This window comes from Bubalus kerabau, chromosome 3 (assembly GCF_029407905.1).
Source record: "Bubalus kerabau isolate K-KA32 ecotype Philippines breed swamp buffalo chromosome 3, PCC_UOA_SB_1v2, whole genome shotgun sequence".
NCBI lineage: Eukaryota > Metazoa > Chordata > Mammalia > Artiodactyla > Bovidae > Bubalus > Bubalus kerabau.
The window spans coordinates 108,714,172-108,739,269 of record NC_073626.1 but is presented as its reverse complement, the minus strand read 5'-3'; the positions used below and the strand labels follow the sequence as shown (position 1 = coordinate 108,739,269).

The 25,098-nt window shown below is 37.0% G+C and overlaps 1 protein-coding gene across 1 annotated transcript in view; it reads right to left on the bottom strand.

Moving 5' to 3' along the window:
- The window catches only part of LRP1B (LDL receptor related protein 1B), a 1,835,261-nt gene extending 1,810,943 nt beyond the window's left edge, over window positions 1-24,318 (bottom strand). The window contains exons 1-2 of the mRNA XM_055574440.1: window positions 24,239-24,318; window positions 22,625-22,785 (exon numbers count right to left, since the gene is read on the bottom strand). Of these exons, the coding sequence (XP_055430415.1) occupies window positions 22,625-22,785; window positions 24,239-24,318 (241 nt within the window). The remainder of the gene's footprint in view (window positions 1-22,624; window positions 22,786-24,238) is intronic.
- Between the last annotated feature and the right edge of the window lie 780 nt (window positions 24,319-25,098).

Genomic DNA, 25,098 nt, shown 5'->3' with positions numbered 1-25,098 from the left:
TTCTTCTGTTGTTATACACATTGTCAATAGCTGATTCTCTTTTCTTTCTTCATAGTCAAGAATCTTTTTGCCAATTAAAATAGCTTCATGTTACATGTTTGATGAAACCTTAAAAGACTTATTTTAAATCACAACTTTTCTTTATAAAAGAATGATATGCTCTTCTTTCTAAAAGACCATCTGCTTTCAAATGACAATAGGTGTCATAGGTAATTCTAAAGAGAAACAGTAATTACACTTTAAAACACTTTTACTGGAATAAAGGGCAATATTCAACTATTATTTAAATACACTGAACTTTTTTTTTTGTATAGTACTGAAAAGCTGAACTGTCATGACTATAATAAGAATTTCTGTAACAGATTTATCTGGTCTTAAGTTCCAAGGTTAAGATGTAAAATCACAGGACTACAGGAAAAAAAAAAAATTGAAGAAAATTTACATTTAAAGATCATTCATAGTTTTCATACCTATTTTCATATAAAAATTAATATTCCAAATTTCAATATCTCTACTTTTTTTTCATGTAGAGAATAGCAAATTAAACTCTTTACAATATATAATTGTTTTTTTATTGCAAGTATACAAATCATTTGTTGAAATGTATATACACTTAACCTATTTAGCTCTGTACTGTTAGATATGTTGAGAGTTATTTGTTTTAGGAAACTTCAAACTCTCTATTTATATATATTTTAATATATTGCCTCAATTGCAATTATATTAGAATTTGAGTCAGCTCTTTAAAATTTAAGTTTAATTTTCTTCCTTATTTTTCTAATATTTATTCATAAATATAATTTCTAAATCCCTACTGATCCAAATTAACTTGGAATATTATTGAAACTGAGTTAGTAGTTGATTAAGTAGCTATGATTTCTTTATTACAAGCAATAGAACTATATGAAGGAGGTAAAAGTGGGCAAAATAATATAATAAATGAAAAAACTCTTAAAAATAAATGGACAGCAAGATGTGATGAATACTATCAGAATTAAGACATTTAGCATAAGAGAGAGAAGGAATGGAGTGGGGACAGTGGAGAAGCAAGGCCAAAGGTAATTCTTAAAAAGATTTAACACATCAGTAGTGGACTGCCATGAAGGAGAAAATGAAGACAGGAGTCATTTAGCACAAGAACCAGTATAAATAAAAAGATGGAAATGCTAGGAATACAAGTAGAATAGACAAAGATTGAACAGATGAAAAAAGTAAGATAGGAAATAAAAACAAGCTAATAATGGTACAGTAGATATCAGATAAATAACAATACAGACAGTACTCATTTAAAAATCTCTGCTAAGTCGTTTCAGTCGTGTCCGACTCTGTGCAACCCCATAGACGGCAGCCCACCAGGCTCCCCCATCCCTGGGATTCTCCAGGCGAGAATACTGGAGTGGGTTGCCATTTCCTTCTCCAATGCATGAAAGTGAAAAGTGAAAGTGAAGTCACTCAGTCATGTCCGACTCTAGCGACCCCATGGACTGCAGCCTACCAGGCTCCTCTGTCCATGGGATTTTCCAGGCAAAAGTACTGGAGTCGGGTGCCATTGCTTTTTCCTAAAGAGCCCTTTAGGTCTAATTTTTAGATCATCTAGTCTTCACACTTTTTAATTTAGTCCCATGCTTGGAATGGATATTTTAGTCTGGAAGAAAATAACTATCTCCCTATATCTTGATTGTTGGCATGACACTAAAGAATGTATTTTAACCTTAACTAAATCTCTGTGAAAGGTCATAGGTTAAGCCACAAGGGATACTAATGAAAATGTTTTCCCTCTGCATCTCTACATCTCTGAAGTCAGAAAAACAATAGTGTTGATTCCAATTGACACTGGGAGTAGTTTATTATTATATCAAGACACATATTTCACATTCTGTCTTTCAATATTTGAAAGACAAATATTTCACATTCACATATTGGTGGGCTGCCGTCTATGGGGTCACACAGAGTCGGACACGACTGAAGCATCTTAGCAGCAGCAGCAGCAGCAAACTCCTCCTATAAATCATCTAATTATAAATCTCAAATTAAATTAAACATCAGGTGAAGGTTTTTTTTTTTTTTTTTCTGTCAAGCTTGATTAAAATCTGTTCAAATTGAAAGACTTCAGTTCAGTCCAGTTGCTCAGTCGTGTCTGACTCTTTGCGACCCCATGAATAGCAGCACGCCAGGCCTCCTTGTCCATCACAAACTCCCGGAGTTCACTCGAACTCATGTCCATTGAGTCAGTGATGCCATCCAGCCATCTCATCCTCTGTCGTCCCCTTCTCCTCCTGCCCCCAATCCCTCCCAGCACCAGTCTTTTCCAATGAGTCAACTCTTTGCATGAAGTGGCCAAAGTATTGGAGTTTCAGCTTTAGCTGTAATCCTTGCGAAAATCTACCCTAATCAGTTCTTTGAGTGTGAATTTCTCTGAATGAGTGTATCTATTCCTAAAAAATCAACATATAAATTCTTTAAATTTGTAGATTATTTTGTTAATGACTGAAGATGTACAGTATGCAATATATCACATATGTAAGATATGAGAGTAAAAAGATACTTAAGAAATAGTCTACATTCTCAAGAAAGGCAAACAGTCTTTTATATCCCTTTCCTGCAAGTCTAAATATGTTTAATAAAACATTTAATAAAGTATATAATCTGTATTATATGGTACTATGCTGCTGCTGCTAAGTTACTTCAGTCGTGTCTGACTCTGTGCGACCCCATAGATGGCAGCTCACCAGGCTCCCCCGTCCCTGGGATTCTCCAGGCAAGAACACTGGAGTGGGTTGCCCTTTCCTTCTCCAATGCATGAAAGTGATAAGTGAAAGTGAAGTCGCTCAGTCGTGTCCGAACCTCAGCGACCCCATGGACTGCAGCCTTCCAGGCTCCTCCGTCCATAGGATTTTCCAGGCAAGAGTACTGGAGGGGGGTGCCATTGCCTTCTCCGATATGGTACTATAGTATAGCTATATTAATTTCTCTGACTAGCCAGAAAAATAGTACTTAGACCTCAAGTAATATGTCAAAAATTCAAAGTGAAGCATTCTCAATATGTACAGTACATTTCATATTCGGGAAAGTACATATAAGCATATTGGGCAGTATTATTTTATCAAAACCTGGAAATATTCTTTTTAAGGCCCATCAGTATTTCTGTCACAAACTTGTACATTGGGGAAAATGATGGAGTTGTAAAGTACTGCTTTGAGCAAAGGCCTGATAATGGGACCTTGGGTTATATGTAATTAACTATTCATAGATTTTCCAAGAGATTCATATGGTTACTTTCTAGGTTGTTGAAAATTTAAATAAAGGCTAATTGATCTATAGTGTTTTCTGAAGTGTTGACTGTAAGTTAAAAACAGCCTGAAAGAATATTGGCAGGCATAAAGCGATCTAATTGCTTTTGGCTCAGATATTCATCTCTTGTATTGGGACCTTTCTTTGGAAGTGAAGCAAGGAGAATAACATTTATACTTCTATTTTTTTTTTCCCCTAGTGATCATATCATCCCACTCCATGCTATCACATAAAAAAGGCATCACACATATACTAAGTAAACATATCTCTGTCCTTTACAGGAAAATACTGCATAGCGTGTGTGTACATGTGTGCATGCATGCATGAAGATGCATGCATGTGCATATACACACCAGATTTTGAAGAAAGATAGAAGCAGTTGTCAATATTAGTTTGGGGATACACCTTTATTTTTGTTTAAGCTTTTGAAATTTAGTTAAATTTATTATTTCAGATTCTGCTTTTTTTTTTGTTTTTGTTACTATTTGTTAAATGATGTGATGCAATAAGTATAGAAGGGATGTAGAACTATATTACTGGGAGCAACACACGCAAATTGAAAAGAAAAGAAAATAAAAAGAGGGTACAAGTCAAGGGTATCTAAGTTTCAGTCACAGTTCTGAGATTTATTAACTATGTGTCTTCAAGCCAGTTGTTTTCCCTCACTGAACTATAGTTTTTAGTTTTTCATCTGGAGGCTGAGCCTATTTCAGTTCCTAGCATCTCTGAGTGCACAGTAAATCAACATATTACTATTAAGAAACAGAGAATGAAAGGAGAAAAGTCCATCTTGAAGCAAAAATTGAATAAGAATCTGGCAGAGTGAATCCCCATCATAAAAGCTGTGACTCATGGTGGGCTGCCCAGCTCCAAGTTTTCTTGGTTAAACCTTAAACAGAAGCCAGTCTTGGCCATTTAATGATATATCCTATACAGCCAATCCAATCACTGTGATTCCTTGAGCCTAGAATTAATCTCTATCTGATTTAATAAATCAGCTCTAATTTGGGGGAACAACAAATTCTCCCACTCTCTCAAATATTCATGATGCCGAGAAATTTTGAAACAAAACAAATTATTATATATTTATATTCTTATTCATCAGTGGAAGAAATACTTAAAGATAACCAGAAAAATAGTTGAGTGGTAATGCAAACTCTTATTTTATTCCAATCAGAGTGCAAAATTCCATGTTCATATCTGTAAGAATTTATTTACCTCAAAGGTCAACTGTTTCTAAACACATCAACCATTACTGAAGTTAAGACTCTATCATGTCTAATTGAATTCATAAACTTCTTTTTGGTTAAACATTGTCAGAATGTGTCTGACCTGTTTTGCCTTAATTTGGATGCTGTTATAGTAGGGCATTTTATAACTAGTGTTGGTGTGGATTTTTCTTTTTCTTTTATTTACTTCTTTTTATAACCTCAACTTCAAGCTGAACCTATAGATAACTTTTGCTTACTTGTTTTTAACTTGGATAACATGTGAGAAAGTTCAAGTGGGAATGCAGAATCATCCCTCCTCCATTGAGATGAGCTGTCAAACATAACAGATATGGTTATGTTATAAGTTTCTCCACTTGCAAACATTTTCTCTTTCATTTGCAGTTGTAAAACAGACTCAAATATTTTCTCTCACTGACACCAAAGTATAGTGTCTTATATAAATGACTCTCAGAGGAATTTGTGTGTGTGTGTTAAATGATAATACGTTCTTCAGGATCTACATTTACTTTCCCTTTTGAGACGCTGCTGCTGCTGCTGCTAAGTCGCTTCAGTCGTGTCCGACTCTGTGCAACTCCATAGACGGTAGCCCACCAGACTCCCACGTCCCTAGGATTCTCCAGGCAAGAACACTGGAGTGGATTGCTATTTCCTTCTCCAATGCTACATTCAATTATTTCGTTGGGGAACCAATTAACTGAATACAAAAATACTTGTTGACAGCAGTAAAAGAAAGGTTGGATTAAAAATTTGTAAATAGTAGAAGTAGATTCTCCCTGCTTTAAGGAGTTTTTTACTTACTTATGTGAAGAAAACAGGTTGTAAATGTATTAAACCATAGAGCAATAGTGTAGACTTATTAAATCCCATTCGATATAATTGTATAACTCATGCATCCCATAAATAAGGTAACTATTCAAATAAACTGGCAATTAATGTTTGACTTTGAAAGTAATCATATATGTGCATATATGTAAAAGTCGCTCAGTTGTGTGTAACTTTGTGACTCCATGGTCTGTAGCTCGCCAGCTTCCTCTATCCGTGAAATTCTCCAGGCAAGAATACTGGAGTGGGTTGCCATTCCCTTCTCTAAGGGATCTTCCCAACCCAGGAATTGAACCCAGTTCTCCTGCATTGCAGACAGATTCTTTACCATCTGAGCCACCAGGGAAGCCCATGTGTGTGTATATAAACAGCCTACGTACATAGTCACCTTTTAAATTTCTGACGGACAAAGATATATGTGCTGCTCACTGTGTGCAGAACAATGCACAATGTATGAATATAAAAGAGTGGAAAAGATGCCTGTCCTTAAGGATGCTAACAATGTAATGAAGGATTTATACTACTTGTTACTTAAATGGTAGTGACTGATTTTATGCTTCTTTTATACTTTACATAGAACAACTTGAAAAACAAAATTAGATTTTTAAGGGTGAGTGATACAACTCAAGAGATATGAAGAACAAACAGCCTGATTCTTCAGTTGATTTCTATTTTCAAGTTCAAATAACATGAGTATATCTCATGATGTTAAGGTCTTAATTTTAATCCCTTCCTCAGTCTTTTTTTCTAACAGAATAGTTAAGACTGGAAAAGATTCTTTTATCTTAAACTTCTTAGCTGTATAGTCCAGAGGTATAATCTCATTTTCTGGCAAACATTTTGTTGTAATTCAGTTTTTTTCAGTTTTGATAACCAAGTTATCAAGCTTTCATCAAACTGACATATCCGCTGATGTAACACAATTGGAAATATATGTCACAACCTATGGTGTATTCTTGGAAAAATATTTATTCTGAATCTAATTATCAGAAAACAAATATAAAAATTCAGATTGTATGACATTCTACAGGAAAATGTCAGTGACATAACAGACAAAAGAAAAATTGGAAAAATACTCTGGATTATGGAAGACTGAAGAGCCATGACAACCACATGCAATGCAGTATCCTTGGTTGGATCCTGGATTGGGAAAAAATAACTACAAATGGTGTTTTGGGGACAGTTGCTGCTGCTGTTAAGTTGCTTCAGTCGTGTCCAACTCTGTGGGACCCCATAGACGGCAGCCCACCAGGCCCCGCCGTCCCTGGGATTCTCCAGGCAAAACACTGGAGTAGGTTGCCATTTCCTTCTCCAATGCATGAAAGTGAAAAGTGAAAGTGAAGTCGCTCAGTCATGTCAGACTCTTCGCGACCCCATGGATTGTAGCCCACCAGGCTCCTCCGTCCATGGGATTTTCCAGGCAAGAGTACTGGAGTGGATTGCCATTGCCTTTTCCATGGGGACAGTTGGAGAAACTTAAATATGGATTGGATGTTATATCACAGTCAAGTTTCATGGGTCTAATGATGGTATTATGCACAAGCATGTCTTACTCTTAGAATAATATTGGGATAAAATTTCATCATGTCTGATACTTGTTTAAATGAATCAGCAAAAACTATATGTGAACATATATATGTATATGTGTGTACAAACATTCTAAACACATACATAATTCAGAAAGAGAGAAAAAAGATAAACCAAAGGTCACAAAAGTTTTAGGGTTGATAAATCCAGGGTATATGGGTATTTACTATTCTTTCAACATTTCTGTTTGAGTAAAATGTTTTATGATAAAAAATGAAGGGAGGAAGGGAATTCAACTTTTTAAACAGATAACAATTTATATTCATTAAATAAACTATAATCAAAAAAGAAAAGCAAACTCATCTATGTGTTATCGGCCCAAATTTATATGTTGAAGTCCTTACCCCCCAGTACCTCAGAACATGAGAGTGTTTGGAGACAAGTCTTTTAAGATGTAATTAGAGTAAAATTTTTCACAGGGTGAATTCAATTATCAGGTCTGCTCAATTGTGTCTGACTCTGTGATGCCATGGACTGTAGCCCACCAGGCTCCTCTGTCTATGGGATTCTCCAGGCAATAATACTGGAGTGGGTTGCCATTCCTCTTCCAAGGAATCTTCCCAACCTAGAGGATCCAACCTGTGTCTCCTCTGTCTCCTGCATCAACAGGTGGATTCTTTACCACTGAGCCACCAAGGAAGTTGGTGAATCCAATGTGACTGGGGTCCTAATAAGAAGAGACCAGGACCCAGACACACACAGATGGAAGACCTTGTAAAAACACCAGTAAATGGCCATCTGCAAGCCAAAAAGAGAGGATTCAGAATGAAACCAAGCCTGTCGACACCTTGAACTTGGACTTGTAGCCTCCAGAACTGTGAGGAAATTTATATGTATTTTTAAAATTTAAACCAAAAGTTTATTTTATTTTGTTAGGTAGCCCTAATTAACTAATACACAGTGCTACTCAAGATTCTCAGAATGAATCCCATTGACCTTCATCCTTGTATAGCCCTTTCTCTTTTGAATGCAGGTAGAACCTGTGAACATGATATGCTGTCACTCCTGGATTATATTGCATTATATGCAAGAGGAAATTACCCAAATGTTCTTAATATAATCACATGCAGTTTGTCAAGGAGGATGTCAGGGAGAGGGAACACGACTCATGAGGAAGCTTCAACACACTATTACTGGCTTTGAAAATGGACAGAGTCCTCTGCCAAGAAATGTGGGTGGTTCTTAGTTGTTAAGAGTTGAGGCTGAATGAAGGCCACCAAGAAATTGTGGCCCATGTTAATCCCAAACTCCATATCCATACTACTATATATAAAGTAGATTATCAACAAGGATCTACTGTACAGCACAAGGAACTGTACTCAATATTCTGCAGTGACTGAAGTGAGAAATAAATATGGAATGAATAGATTTATGTGTATGTATAACTGAATCACTGACTCGATGGACGTGAGTCTGGGTGAACTCTGGGAGTTGGTGATGGACAGGGAGGCCTGGCGTGCTGTGATTCATGGGGTTGCAAAGAGTCGGACATGACTGAGCGACTGATCTGATCTGATCTGATAACTGAATCACTTTGCTGTACACCAGAAACTAACACAACATTGTAAACCAACTATACACCAATATAAAATTTCTTAAGTATTCTAGCCCCAGTCCAACAACTACAAGAAACTAACTTAAGCCAACAACATAAATGAGCTTAGAGGTAGGTTCTTGCAGACCCTTTAGATAACAGCCCAGCCTTCGGAATATCTTGATGTCTGCTTTGTGAAAATGTAAGCAGAGGACTCAATTGATCCTAATCAGACTTCTAATCTACAAAACTGTGAGATAAGAAATGGGGTGTTAACATGCTAAATCTGTAGCAATTAGCTATACAGTAATAGAAAAGTGATCATTTCATTATCTATTCGGTTATGTGTTTTTATTCGGTTATTATCTATTCAACAAGGTGTTTTTAAATTAGAGTGAAGGTGTGTTTTGTTTGTGTGTGTGTGAGGGAAAATGGTGAAGAGAATACTAATTATTTTTTCCAGATTCAACTTGTGTACATGCACACACATAAAGTTCATATATATAAATGTTAACCCATATACCTTTTACAATTATTAATACAGTAGCATATACACATATTTAAGTATATTTTTTCTAGTTGGAGAAAGACAGTTAAAATTCTCTCAGTCATTATGATATCCTTCTTTATATCATTTATTTTATCATTCCCAACATTTATCACAGGACCTATCACATAGTAGTTACTCAAATAAGTTTTGCTGTCTATAAATTTCATAGGGGCTTCCCTTGTGGTTCAGCTGGTAAAGAATCCTGATGCTGGGAAAGATTGAAATCTGGAGAAGAGGACAACAGAGGATGAGATAGTTGGATGGCATCACCTAAGTGATGGACATGAGTTTGAGAAGGCTCCAGGAGTTGGTGACGGACAGGGAAGCCTGGCATGCTGCAGTCCATAAGGTTGCAAAGAGTTGGACATGACTCTATATATATATGGAGTATGTGCTGTGCTGTGCTGTTCTTAGTTCCTCAGTTGTGTCTGACTCTGCAAACCCATGGACTGTAGCCCCCCATGTTCCTTTGTCCATGGGGATTCTCAAGGCAGGAATACTGAAGTGGGTTGCCATGCCCTCCTCCAGAGGATCTTCCCAACTCAGGGATCAAACCCAGGTCTTAATCATTGCAGGCAGATTATTTACCAGCTGAGCCACCAAGGAAGCCCAAGAATACTGGAATGGATAGTCTATCACTTCTCCAGGGGATCTTCCCTACACAGGAATCAAACTGGGGTTTCCTGCATGGGGTGGATTCTTTACCAGCTGAACTTTAGAGTATGTATAGGACGCCAACTTAAATGTTACATGAGACAGGCACATATGACAGTCTGACCTCCACTAAGGGGAAATGTTAGTGGAAACTAATGTCTCAACTTCATTACCTCATTTAGGAGACTATATAACATGGTAAAGTGTTCAACTGTAACTCTGTCACTTAATGCTTTAATACCTCTAGCAAGTAACTTCCTTCATGCTTTCTTTTTTCTTTCTTTTTCCTCCATGCTGCACAGGTTGTGGGATCTTAGTTTCCTGACCAGGGATTGAACTTGGGCCCTCAGAGTGAAAGTACAGGATCCTAATCACAGGACTACCAGAGAATTCCCCCTAATGCTTTATTTTTATCATCTTAAAAGCTGATGACTATGATTAGTAACATAAGGAGGTCAACATTAGCTCATGGAATGCCTTCATGCAAACTAGAAAATATTGCTCCCTTTCAAAGATCATTTATTTCCATTTGTAGGACAATACATATACCTATGCTGTCTGCATTATTTATGTCATCCTGATGCCTTGCACAATCTGAACAGCTGTACCAGAGGTCTCACTCAGGCTGTTGTCAGGATCAAAGGATATAGTCCACATAAGGATCATAGTTCAACACCTGGTCCACATTAATCCATTTTGTGTCAGTAACTGTCATCCTCATCTTTCTCATAAACATATTATTTAAAATAGATTTAGTATTATTTTACTGGAATAGAAGACTAAATTTGTATAGGTGAAAATCCTGGCATATAGTAAGTAGGGCGTGGGAAAATGGTTGCAGGGCCATGCTTAGTAAGGACCTTGAACACAGTAATTCCTCAGTAAATAACTGCTGATTGATTACATTCTAATTTTCTTAAAGAAAATGTACTTATACATTATGATAATTCTAGTTTGGTCACAAAATTCTCTTCACTCTTTAAGTGAAAATACATACCACACCATTTATTTTAAAAACTGAATTGTGTAAATTTGGAAGCAAAACGTAACAAAATTCCCCAAAGGTCCATGTGGAAAAAAGAGGCATTATTTATAACCATGAAATTGCATCTACTTTATTGCCTAATCCATGATCAATTCAGAATCAACAATTATGACAAGAATCCTCATGGATAGAGGAGCCTGGTGGACTACAGTCCATGGAGTTGCAAACAGTTAGACATAACTGAGTGACTAAGCACAGCACAGCAAGATAGATTGAGAGCTTTCCAGGTGGCACTAGTGGTTAAGAACCCAACTGCCAAAGTAGGAGACATAAGAGACATGGGTTCTATTTCTGGTTCAGGAAGATCCCCTGGAGGAGGTCATGGCAACTCACCCCAGTATTCTTGCCTGGAGAATCCCATGGACAGAGGAGCCTGGCGGGCTACAGTACTTGGGGTCGCAAAGAATCAGATATGACTGAAGTGACTTTAGCATGTATGCAAGATAGATTATAGCAACCTAATATATATTACCACTGCAGATGGTGACTGCAGCCATAAAATTAAAAGACGCTTACTCCTTGGAAGAAAAGTTATGACCAACCTAGATAGCATACTGAAAAGCAGAGACATTACTTTGCCAACAAAGGTCCATCTAGTCAAGGCTATGGTTTTTCCAGTGGTCATATATGGATGTGAGAGTTGGACTGTGAAGAAAGCTGAGCACTGAAGAATTGATGCCTTTGAACTGTGGTGTTGGAGAAGACTCTTGAGAGTCCCTTGGACTGCAAGGAGATCCAACCAGTCCATTCTGAAGGAGATCAGCCCTGGGATTTCTTTGGAAGGAATGATGCTAAAGCTGAAACTCCAGTACTTTGGCCACCTCATGAGAAGAGTTGACTCACTGGAAAAGACTCTGATGCTGGGAGGGATTGGGGGCAGGAGGAGAAGGGGACAACAGAGGATGAGATGGCTGGATGGCATCACTGACTCAATGGATGTGAGTCTGAGTGAACTCTGGGAGTTGGTGATGGACAGGGAGGCCTGGCATGCTGCGATTCATGGGGTCGCAAAGAGTCGGACACGACTGAGTGACCGAACTGAACTGAACTGAATATATATTACTAGCACACACTATATGTATATATGTAATATACCAGTTATGTCTGTTTCCCTCAGAAAATAATGATAATTATATTATTAATCTAAGTTTGTATTTTATGTTGCAAGTAGGTAGCATTGCAAATATGGCTATCAACTACACCGCTAAATGAATATCCCAGATCACCAGGAGGAACTGTTATGCAAACCTATTTTTTTTTTTTTTAATTTTGGAGCAACTCATCATCCACAAATATTTTTTAAAAATCTATAGTAATTATCTATTTGCTTTTTAATTGAAAACATGTCTTTTCATTTGTATAAGATTCATACTACATTACTCTAATTAGGTGTTCTTAGAGGATTAAGAGTCGGATATGACTGAGAAACTAAGCACAATACAGCACAGAGGATTACAACCACTACTATAGGCCCTTTATTCCGTCAGAAATTTAATTTCATAATTCTAAATAAAGCCTATAATTTCAGTACTCTGGTAGTTAGTTTCAGTGTATGTGGGTTGGCCAAAAAACTCATTCCAGTTTTTCATAATATGGAAAACCCAAAGTTTTTGGTTAATACAATATCTTTGAGGAAAGTGGTGGTGGTTGGGTGGGGGGCAGGGGTGAGGTTAAATTGCTGCATTCTTCTTTATATTAATATTAAAAACAAGGACATTTTAATATAAAAAGCATGAAATTTTAATAGATATAAGTTGGTTGCTATATGAATCTGCTAGGTCTTCTATAACACAATATCATAGACTAAGTGGCTTAAACAGTATACATTTATTTCCTCGCAGTGCTGAAGCTAAAAATCCAAGATCAAAGTGTTGGTGGGTTAGTTTCCCTCAAGGCTTCCTTGGAGGGTAGATCGCCCCACCCAGCTCTGACTGTCTCTTCATATGACTTCTCTCTGTGCACAAGTTTCCCTGGTGTCCCTCAGTTCAGTTCAGTCTCCCAGTCACATTCAACTCTTTGTGACCCCAAGAACCGAATCACGCCAGGCCTCCCTGTCCATCACCAACTCCTGGAGTTTACTCAAACTCATGTCCATTGAGTCGGTGATGCCATCCAACCATCTCATCCTCTGTCATCCCCTGCTCCTCCTGCCCTCAATCTTTCTAAAGTCCCCCTTTTTAAAAGGACACTAGACAGATGGTTGGAGAAGGCAGTGGCACCCCACTCCAGTACTCTTGCCTGGAAAATCCCATGGATGGAGGAGCCTGGTAGGCTGCAGTCCATGGGGTCGCTGCAAGTCAGACATGACTGAGTGACTTCACTTTCACTTTTCACTTGAAAGTGGAGAAGGAAATGGCAACCCACTCCAGTGTTCTTGATTGGAGAATCCCAGGGTCGGGGGAGCCTGGTGGGCTGCTGTCTATGGGGTCACACAGAGTCAGACACAACTGAAGTGACTTAGCAGTAGCAACAGACAGATGATATTAGGACCCACTCTAATAGGCTTTCTAGGTGGCGCTAGTGGTAAAAAAAACAATCTGCCTGCCAATGCAGAGGACAAGAGATGCCAGTTCAATCCCTGGGTTGGGAAGATGTCCTGGAGAAGGAAATGGCAACCCACTCCAGTATTCTTGCCTTGGAAATTCCATGGAAAGAGGAGCCTGGACAGTTAAGGTCCATAGGGTACAAGTACAGTTACATTCTGAGATGGTATAGTTTTAGGATTTTGACACATGAATATTGAGGTGGTGCAGTTCATCCCAAAGCTGATGCTATAACTTCTATTATTAGGAAATGCAATTTCTAAATTCCAATTTTTGCCTTTTACCCAATAGTTATGAGACTCTTGACCAAGCAACTGGTTTGTGCTTTAGAGTTTTTATTTTTAATGACCCTGATACCTGGATTATTTCTCTCAAAAAATAGCTACAAGGCCAAAAGATTAATGATTCTAACATACATGTCCTTAAAGTATCAAAGTGCTATACAAGTAAGAGTCCTTTCTATACTCCTAATTGTGTAAGATATAAATTATTAGTCTTATAACTATATACTACAGTCCAAGACAAGAATTTTTTAATTAATAATTATTTATCTTTTGTTAACTCCATCAAAGTTGTTGAGAAGCATTTACTTGTTTGTTTTTCTATCTTGCTGTTTAGTACCCAGGAAGATCTGTGCAAGCTGAGAGATTCTCCCCTTTCTTATCTGATCCTTGATCAAGCAATGTAAAATTTAATCACAACCTGCCCTCTATGATTTTTCAGAAAAGTTATAAAAAAGAGGAAAGAAAAAACAAATCATTCAGGATGAGTAGATTGCTATAAGCTACCTTTACTGAATTTGTGTACTGCCACCTAAGCCCTGTTTTTAACTCATCTTCTCATGAACTTTACTCTTTGTGAGAAATTTCTCCTACCCCCAAATCAAAAAAGCTAATGTTACAGAGATTTTGGCAAAACTAATACAGTTATGTAAAGTTTAAAAATAAAATAAAATTAAAAAAAAAAAAAGTCAACCCAAAATCAATTATTCTGCCTGATCCTGAAAAGGGCCAATACAGCAATTAGTAGAAGGATTATACTTTTGCCCTAAGAATTCCATAGGCATATTATAGTAGGGTTTTATATCCTGCTTTCAGGGAAGGATAATGGAAAATATGGGGGAAGGGAGAGAGAAAAAAGCCACTGCCATTAAAGAAGTTCTTAGAACAAAACATCCTTCAGTGCTTCATTTAGCAAAATATGTCATTTCAAAAGTGCTTCTGAGTGAAAGTCAAATGAAAATTTTATACACTGACTATAAAGAATAAAACATCCTCTGGGAAGAAATTTACTCACCCATGAAAGGTAAGAAGTCTTCATCCCCAACCCCAACTGCTAGATTAGTTGTGGATAAATGATGGATTGTATCATTTCTGAGAAGGCTCCTTGCTCAGCCTTAAGCCTGGTCCCTAGAGAGCCTTGTAAGACCATTTGTTTACTGTACCTCATCCCTTAAGCCATGGAGATTTTATCAGAGTTGTCACTAGAATTGAATAATTTTACTTTATCCCCTTTATTTTCCATCATTTCAAAGTTCTCATTCCTTAAAGTTTTCGGTCCAGGCTGAGGGACATGAGTCCCTTTTTATCCTATGACCTGTGAACTGGAATCAAAGCCGGAAAGCAGTGACTTCTTGAAGAAGAGTGAGGCCTTTTGTGATGCTGTTTTTGCTCCACCTCTGTGAATTGTAGTGCACTCAGTTTATCACCTCTGCCTCCAATCAAACTTGCTTAAAATGGCAGAGGCAGACTTTCAGAGATCTGTTAGCACATAACAGGGCGGTATGAAGAGAAATGTCACCCCTCCATCCCATCCCCACTGTGCTGGGGAAATGAACCAACCTGAAACAGGCCCTTTCAATTCACAATTATACGGTTCCTCACCTTCTGGTCTCCCCTTCATAGCAACTCATAAGTGGAGGTCTCTTTATTATTAAAGGAGGGTCAATGTTTCTGGCCTCTTCATTGTAAAAGAGGGAAGCCTCGGAATAAAATGAAGAGCAAAACAAAAAGAATTGAAAGAGACATAAACTGCTCTCTTGGGCCTCATATGTGCTACCTTTAATCTGCAAGATCATTTCAGCTTCTCTACCTAACGAAAAGCTTAGCTTTGTAGCTCTCATATATTAGCTCATTCCAAAATGACCTCTAAATCACTATTACTCAGAAACAAGGACCATACTTCCATTCATTTTATTGTTCCTAGAGTCTCCTTTCAGTGCCCTATCTTGCTATTTATTTTTAAAGGGCAGTATCTGTTTGCTAATAACCTCCCACATGAATTTTATTTTATTTCCCTGACCTCTGTTAAAGAAAGATAGAAGGAAACTGTAAAAGGATTTCTACCTTTCATCCTAGGGGAAAGGTCAGCCTATGAATATAAGAAGTTCGTTAATATCCTCCCATCCAAATAAAGCTCAAACTCCACAACAATGGAAATACAATCAAAGCAATGTCAGTTCATGCAGCGACACATCTAACCCTAATAACTTAGAGCCATTTTCATTTTTCACAAATGCTTCTATTCCTATTACTCAGGAGACATGGTGTGTTTACTGCATTTTTCAATCAGAACTGATCATCTCCAAAGTCAGAGTGAGATAACTCTGCTGGGATAGTGTCTGTTTTTCAAATGACACTGTAGTTTTAAATTAGGTGGCCTAAGGGTTCCTTTCAGGAGTTGAATTCTTCCTTACCTGAGTCTATATAAAAACAACAGTGAGTTGAAAGAAATGCAAACTCCACTTTCACCAATAACAGTCAAATCAGAAGGCAGAGAAAGACTGTAAACAATTTCCTCATCTCTTAAAATGAGAAAACATCCACATTTCAGGACTGCCATGTCAATTAAACAATAAACAATTATGAACTAAACTTCTTTTTTAACCATATATCTTAACTTTAATCAATTCTGCAACATAATGTGTTGGAAGAGTTCCTAGGAAAAGTCACCTGTCCTCCAATAATCTCTATATCTACTTGTCTTAATTTTGAGTGTAATATGCCTAAGTACTCAAAATTGTTAGCAACTTTACTCGTATTAGTGTATATGGTAAATTCTTGCTACCCCTAGCCACAACCTTACAGAATAAAACTGATTTTCAGTAAGAATGGGAGAGGCAGCAATTAGGGTGCTCTATGAAAAGACCCTGGGGGTAGGGTGCTTGGTCAGAGCTCTGGACAGATAGAATATAGGGGAGGGGTGTTGGGTGGAGAGAAGATCTTATGGAAAAGACAGTATTTCAAGCACTTAACTGTGGGACGGGTACTATCATGTCCATTGTACAGATAAGGTACTAGAGACCTGGAATGAGTACTTTGTTGCACAAGAGCAAAGATGTTCATTTGGAGGAACTGGCTTTGGTGTCAAGCAGCTGGGATTCAGACCATGCCTTGTGACTGCCCCCATCCCTGCCACAGATGAAGAGAGGAAAAGAGAGTGAAGAGAGCACTGTGGCCCAGGTTACTTGGGTCCTCTGCCTGGCCAATATCTAGTCTCTAATCTATTCTTTACTAGCAGGACCATATATTTTATTTTGGGAAACCCTGAGGAAATACACAGTGCCTCATGCCTTAGGTGATCAGTTCCGGCAAACAAGATCTAAGCAGAAACCTACTGAGTTTGCTTTCTGTAAAAGTTATCATCCTCCTGAGAAACAGAAAGACTCAGCTGGCACTTGCTGTTTCCCTGTTTTCTTTCCCATCTCTCTGGCGGAAATGGATTCATCTGCTAGGGAAGGTGGAAAAGCCCTACTGTGGCTGAAAGACTGACAGCTCCATGCTAAGAGTGGCAGGGGAAGCCTGGTGTCATTCTGGAGCAGCCATATCAATCCTGGATTGTCCACTTTGGCACTTTTTTCTTTCTATGAGTTTCTAAAAGTAAACTCTCCTTTGTCTGAGCTCTTTCTTCTGTTCCCTGTGCTCAAGTGCAACGCTAACACATAAGGGGATATGCAAAAATAGAAGAAAACCCAGCTTTTGCAGAGAACACCACCTTGCCTGAGTTTGGCACCATATGTAGTGGGTACTCACAGAGCTCTATGCCACGTTCTTCCACTGTGTGCAGTTACACTGCTCCTGTGGTTGCAGGATCTAGACAGAGACCTACCTTCACAAGAGTACAGTGGATATGGTTTAGCTACGGCACTGCAGTAGAATTTGGCAAAACACAACCTGTAACAGTGTCAGACTTTACTTTTTTGGGCTCCAAAATCACTGCAGATGGTGACTGCAGCCATGAAATTGAAAGATGCTTGCTCCTTGGAAGGAAAGTTATGATCAACCTAGATAGCATATTCAAAAGCAGAGACATTATTTTGCCAACAAAGGTCTATCTAGTCAAGGCTCTGGTTTTTCCTGTGGTCATGTATGGATGTGAGAGTTGGACTGTGAAGAAGGCTGAACGCCAAAGAATTGATGCTTTTGAACTGTGGTGTTGGAGAAGACTCTTGAGAGTCCCTTGGACTGCAAGGAGATCCAACCAGTGCATTCTGAAGGAGATCAGCCCTGGGATTCCTTTGGAGGGAATGATGCTAAAGCTGAAACTCCAGTACTTTGGCCACCTCATGCGAAGAGTTGACTCACTGGAAAAGACTCTGATGCTGGGAGGGATTGGGGGCAGGAGGAGAAGGGGACAACAGAGGATGAGATGGCTGGATGGCATCACTGACTCGATGGATGTAAGTCTGAGTGAACTCCAGGATTTGGTGATGGAGAGGGAGGCCTGGTGTGCTGCGATTCATGGGGTCGCAAAGAGTTGGTCATGACTGAGCAATTGAACTAACTAACTAAGATAAATGCAACCTGTGGTCTATTTTTTTATGGAGTATAAACTGAGAATGTTTATTTGTATGTTTGTTTTTCCATTTTAATTATTTTACAAACAAATGAAGACAAAGAAGAATATACAACTGAGCTCACATAAGCTCAGTAAAACCTAAAATATTTTCTATATGATCCTTTACAGAAAAAGTCTACTGGTCCCTGCAGAAGGACAGGACAGTGTAGAATCAATATGAAAATTATCACAACTATCCAGTTTTCAAATCTTAGCCTCCCATAATGCCATTTTTACACTCCCTGGTTGGTCAATGAGTCACCAAATCCACATCATGTTCTATAGTAGAACAACTCTAAATGATTTTCTGAAGGAAGTTAGTGGAGGGTGATAAGGAAGAAGGAAAACGATCAGAACAAATACACTTCTGACTTAAAAGGAAGAATCTAGTTTTAAGTATATAAACATCAGATTGCCAGAAAAGAACATACATCTGCTGACCACTGATTGTTGAAAAGTAAGTATCGTTAAGCATTCAACAGAAAATCCTACAAGGAGTTACATATTGAATGCCTCAGAATAAAAGCACTTTTCAGGAAGACTTCCCTGCCACAGGTGGTACCAAGCTTTCATTCCACAAATAACATTTCCACTATTCACTTTAATTCTCATCATACAAAATGCTAGACTAACAACTCGATTGAAAGCCCTAAGGAGAAAGATGATGATTTTCCTGATTTTCAATTCTCACAGCTTCATAGGGCCTGAAAGATGGTTAGCTGTTTAGATACTTGGCAAATTATTTCAAATAATGTAGAGAAAAAAGGCTTTCACTTCTAATATCAGGCTAAAGAACTATTTCTCATAGTCAATGGTAAGGGTATAAATTATTAAATTTCTCTAATTTCACATTAAAAAAACTCATCCCAACATGCAATCAGCTTATTGGTAAATCAGCCCCATTCAAGAAGGTTTTCTTTGACCTTATATGGCTGTTAGTGAAAGCTTACTTCTGCCTCATGAAGAGTAGAAAATACCCTTTCAACCTGGACCTACACAAACACAGAAGAGGAAGAAAATATGTGCCTGTTAACCTTGCAGATCCCCAAATATCTCAATTTCATTTGATTTTCATTGTTTTTCTGTGTGCGTGTATACCTTCTAAAGCATTTTGGTCATCAGCTTCTCAGAAGACAAGCTTTTCCTCTTCCTCCATAACATCCAGTTTTTTCTCTGTTAGGATTTTGTCATTGCAGAGCTTTCACAATGTCATAATAAATTATATGCTATATTGGTCTTCTTATCATTTTAAAGGGTAAATGGATTTAGGAAAAATAAGTCATTGCATCAGCGATTTTCACCTAGTATTTTGTAGATACAACATACTTTGTCTTCAAATCAAAGATAAGATCCTTTTGCTCATACACTGAGCACAAAATTACCCTTCTTAAGAATCAATCTTCAAGGTTTGATTTCTAGTATTTATCTTTCACAATGAATGTATACACAGTCATATAATTATAAAATTATGCAATTATTTTATGTAGATCAGTGATGACTGCATACAAATGTTATAAAACAACACATTACAAAGCACTATGATTAGGGAAAATGGTAATTGTGAACATCTGGATTGAGAAATTTAAATCTGAAAAACTCTGATATTTTTCATAAAGCCTTTTCTCAGTGTTTGTCCAGATTTTATTTGGTACTAACTGAAACCACTTATCTGAGACAGGCTAATTAAATGTAGATCCAAATATGTTACTCAGATGAAACACCCAGGTTTTTTAAAAAGTATTTTTCTCTCTTTGTTATGTAACTACTTTGGTATAAGAATTTTTTTAGTGTTGCTCTTGAGAATATTCAGCAATTTTGATATCTGAGAGTACAGTAAGAATGGCCAAAATGAGAAAACATTTAAAGTCAAACACAAAATTTCATTGAGGAAAACAACTATATACCTAAAATTGCAAAAATATCTTGAGCAGGTATGAATTTCATTTTAAAAACTAAGGAAGAAGAAAATCTATCTCTATTTTCAATGAAACCACATGTAATTTCTAATTTGAGGCTTTAGTCTGACCAAAGCCCCTCATCTCTGTGAATTGAAGGACCTACCTTTTTCCCCCAAACACAAGTGTGTTTATCTTCTGGGCAAGATGGATATTCAAAGTACTTCCAAACACTGGTGGAGAAACTGGCCATTCAGAGCAGGTACTCAATCAATCAGGGCAGATGCCAACTGACAAACATAAGTCTAGTCCACTGGTATGGCCCTGTTGGCTATCGATCATGTTCCTAGAGGCAAAGAGCTGGCATGGGAGGGGGAGTGGAATATTTGTCATCCACCCACTTTGGCATTCACTTTGAAGTCTCTTTCTTCTCTGGGTTTGAGCTTTGACCACAAAGGTCTTGCACCTTCTCTGTACCACAAATCCTCTCCAGCCTGATTCTCCTACTGAGCTCGTTCTTGAATACAGGGGGAAACATCATTATTCTCTTTTCTTCAGCAGCATGGAGGGAGAGGCTATGCAGTCTTTTCATCTCAATTGTTTTTACACTGTGACAGGTCTAAGTTTCAGGGCATTTCTCCTTCAACCTGCTTTCCTACAAATGGATTCCACAAAGCTATCTCATGTCTCTGTCATGTTTCTCATCAGGAATTTAATGATATGATCAGGGTAAAAATGCAAGCCTCCAAAACTCAATAATTTAATTTTTTAGTCTGATTATGCCATGACAATTTTTCCTTGCATCTAATGAGGAGAGAACTCCTCTGTGGCACTTCAGTAAGGGAAGCCTAAGACTGAAACAGAGTTAAGTCCCACTTCTTATATAAAAGAAATATAGTCCAACTATTTATATTTTTCATGGCCAGAGTATTTTGATATTGTTGTCTTTCACATAATTATACCATCCACATTCATATGCATGATTTTGAGATTTCTCTCATTTTCCATTTTAAAAAACTTTGTGAAGGTGTAATTCACATACCATACAATTCACCCATTTAATACACATAGTTCAATGTATTTAAATATATTAACAAGAGTTGTGCAACTATCACTGCAATCTAATTTTAGAACATTTTCATCACCTCCAAAGAGACTCCAACTCATTAGAAGACACTCCTCGATCCCCTCCAACTCACTGGCCACTGGCAACTTAGCTACTTTTTGTCTCTATAGATTTGCCTATTGGGATATTTTACATGAATGGAATCATATCATATGTGATATTTTGTGACTGGCTTGTTTTCCCTCACATGATGTTTTCAAGATTTATCCATGTAGCATGTATAAGTATTTCAATTTTTTATTGTTAAATAATATTCCTTACTATGGAGTTACCACATTTTATTTATCCACTATTTTCTTCTTATTATACTTTTTCCTTTTATCATGCCTGGAGCATTATCTATGCTATAGGAGTCAAGAAAAAGTTTTCAGAATTAAACTGATGAAATTGATATAAAATTAGAAATACAGTAAACAACTGCAACTCCTTCCAACCAAAAAACTGATCTATTCAAATTGAAAAAAGGCAATTAATGTAGATATTCAAGAACTCATATGTTGAGAAACTTTAAAAGCACCAGGAAACATGGAAACAGTGAGTAAGCATTGTTTCTGCCTTCATCAAAACATTGTTTCCATCTAAAGAACTTATAAACAAGTAGATAACAGTGGAGAATGGTAACCATAATTGTTATCTCTATAATATCAAGCAATAACAATGAAGGATTTTCTTTTTTTCATGTTGACTTCACAGAACTATGTAGTTGCTTTGAGAATGATACTGAAGCTGATATGCCTGTTTGCCTGGGTAGTAAAGACTGATACTAGTAATGCCAGATTTATCAATGCGAAAATCTAGCAGGCTCTCCGTACTCCTCATGATAGAGGATATTAAAAAGAAAGTGTAGAAGACTTAGCTGTGGGTCCTGTTATTACTTACAATTTTGATTTAATGGCATTTTTCTCATGACAAAACCCTTAATGGACTCTGAGTTACATGCAGTGGTACAATTAGAATTAAGACTCTTGTATTAAGAGTTTGAATTTGATATTATAAAATCAAAGATATTCACCACATGAATGGACAAATGTAGTTTTTATCTTTCAAGTTCAAAAGAAAATATGTTCAATAATTTGTGTAGTGCTCTAGACACTAATAGAAATAATATGGGAGCTAAAGCTTGATTAGTTCATTATTCTTTGTATGTGTTCCTCTGCCTCAAAATGTGTGAGATAAATTAGTGGAGAGGATTTTATTCCCTTTTAGTGCTGTGTTTTAATGGATTTTTTTCTCTTCAAGTATAATTTTCCTAGGAGTAACACAATCACATTGAAAGAATTAACCTTGCATTTTCTTCTCTTCATGAGTTAATTCACACAACAAAACCACATTTAATGCTCTCATCCACATAGTCATTTTAAAGGAAATACAAACAAAAGTTTTTTAAGTTTTCAGGCTATTTGGAAAATAAAAAAGAATAAGGTGAAATAGCAGTCATCCATGAAAACAACTGACATTTAGTTTCACATGTAAGGTAAATCTGAATGGCAAGAGAACCTTTCTACTCACAGGTATCTAAAGATTCGTCTGAATCATCAGGGCAGTCAGGGTCTCCATCACACAGCCAGCTCTGGGAGACACAAGTCACGTGATCGTGGCAAAGAAATTCACCAGGATCACAGGACTGCTGATCTGAAAATGAAAGTGTTTCAAAATAAAATATGAATGATCTGAACATGAACACGAGAACAGTACAAAGATGAAATGTGAGAAAGCAATGCATAAAAGGTACATGAATGGGATCCACATTTTCTGTTCAGCAGCAAAGCTAGACCAATTATTTTTCTTAATTTAACCCACTCAGCTCAAGCACTCAAATTCGAAAGACTGAATTTTTTGGAGTCTTACACAACCTATCCTAAAAATAGTTAAGAATTCTGTTTGTTTTGGGGGCCACAATCTTTCTCATGATCAGTTAAGGCATATATATATTCCAGCAAGAAGGTTAATAGAAGATGTTGATCCAAAGCAGAAGTTCTTAAGCAGAATCTTTTAGTTTCCTACTCTGGCCCAAGAAAAGGAAGAATCAGCCAAAACAGTGAAACCTTGTACATAAATACCATCTCTTAGTATTCAGTTCTTAACCGTTCACCCTGATGCTGGAACTTCATGCCTCTCTATCTATTAGAGACCCCATATCATCTTATTTTCTCTTCTCTTTTTCACTGAAACTTCCCAACTGAAAGCTTCTGCTTCTGGACAATGAGAGTGATAGAACATTCCATAAAGCTTTGCTCTAATTCAGGTTTTTACATTTGTTTGCATTCAAAATTCCATTAATTTCCTTCCATTGTTTCAGAATATTTAGGATCTGTTGCCTTTCATCAAGTCCTAATAAATTCATCAGATGCTGCTTTTTGCAATAGTCTTATTAGTGTCCTATAAGTTTATTCAACAAAATATTTCCTTTTTAAAATAATTTTAAAATATGTCTGATATAAAAATGTTTTTATAATTGATGACCTCTGAGTATAAAGGAGTGTTAGGATTGTTAGACATTTGATATCACTTATTCTTTATTATATATATATACACATATAGATGAGTATATATGTTTATATATATAATATATATAAATGAGTCAAGATAAAAGAAATTCATCAGTAAATATGCCTTTTGATATATATCAAATACATATTCTAGGTGATATGAAAGCATTACACCATAGCTTAATTGACCTTTTCCCACTAACAATATGCAAAACGATGGCACATTTTCCACTTAATGGTTTGATAAAATATACTATGTCTTTCCCTTCTCTCCCTCAGCCTCTTCTTTCAACCTCAAAGTAACTTAAAACAAGGATACTTTACAGTTCATAGGAAGACTTCCATGGTGGCTCAGATAGTAAAGCATCTGCCTACAATGCAGAAGACTTGGGTTCAATCCCTGGGTCAGGAAGATCCTCTGGAGAAGGAAATGCCTACCCACTTCAGTACTCTTGCCTGGAAAATCCCATGGACAAAGGAACATGAGAGGCTACAGTCCATGGGGTCACACAGTCAGACACAAATAAGTGACTTCACTTCACTTACAGTTCACACATATCCACAAAACATACATCCATAATTAACTTTTCCTACTCTACACTATGATATTTTCTCAAAGTTCATACATTTTTACCTTATTACATTTTCAATAAATTCACTATCAATTCCATACTCATTACCACTGCTATCATAATTGTTGTTTTTTTCTAACATCAGGCTGCTTCTGTATATTGTGAATTTGGCCTTAGAGTTGGTGCTATAGAATCAAAGCTGTAGAAGTCTCAGTCTTTGTCTTGAAAAATTCACCAGCCTACTTGTACCAACAGAATCAAAAGAAAAAAAAAAGTACACCGTATACAAAAAGGTGCCAAATAAATGATGTAGAAAATAACTGCTAAAAGGAGAGCTCACAAGTAGAGACAGATGGAGATGAAGAAAATTTGGGGGATGTACTAAAGTATTATTTTAAAGGTAGGTAGGATATGGCTAAATGGAGAATAAACATAAGACATTCCAGACAAGAGGTAGGATAAAAAAAAGCTAATGCACTAATCACTAAATTGCATTTGAGACAAATATTTTATATTGTAATTGAAATGACATTCATGTTATAAGATCTAGGTTTTTCTCCACCAAACATTATGTGTGATATTTCTAAGTATGTTCCAATGCTAGAGGAAGGGGACTTAAACTTTGCTTTTAGGCAGTCATGTACATGTAGTTAATGCAAAGAGTCAGAGACTATATGATTTATTATCAAACTGGGAGAGATCTTAGAGTGAAGGAAGACATTAATAACTACCCTGGGGCAACAAGTATAAACCAAATCTCAACCAGAAAAATCAGAATGACTATTGATTATAACTATAGCTAGTCTGCATTTGGTGACTTTTGAGATGCTAGGTTGTCCCATCCTTCATTCCTCCCAAACTATAATTGCTATATGGAAAGGGAGAAAAAATGGTGCCTTGCTAAGTGCCATTATATAGTGCC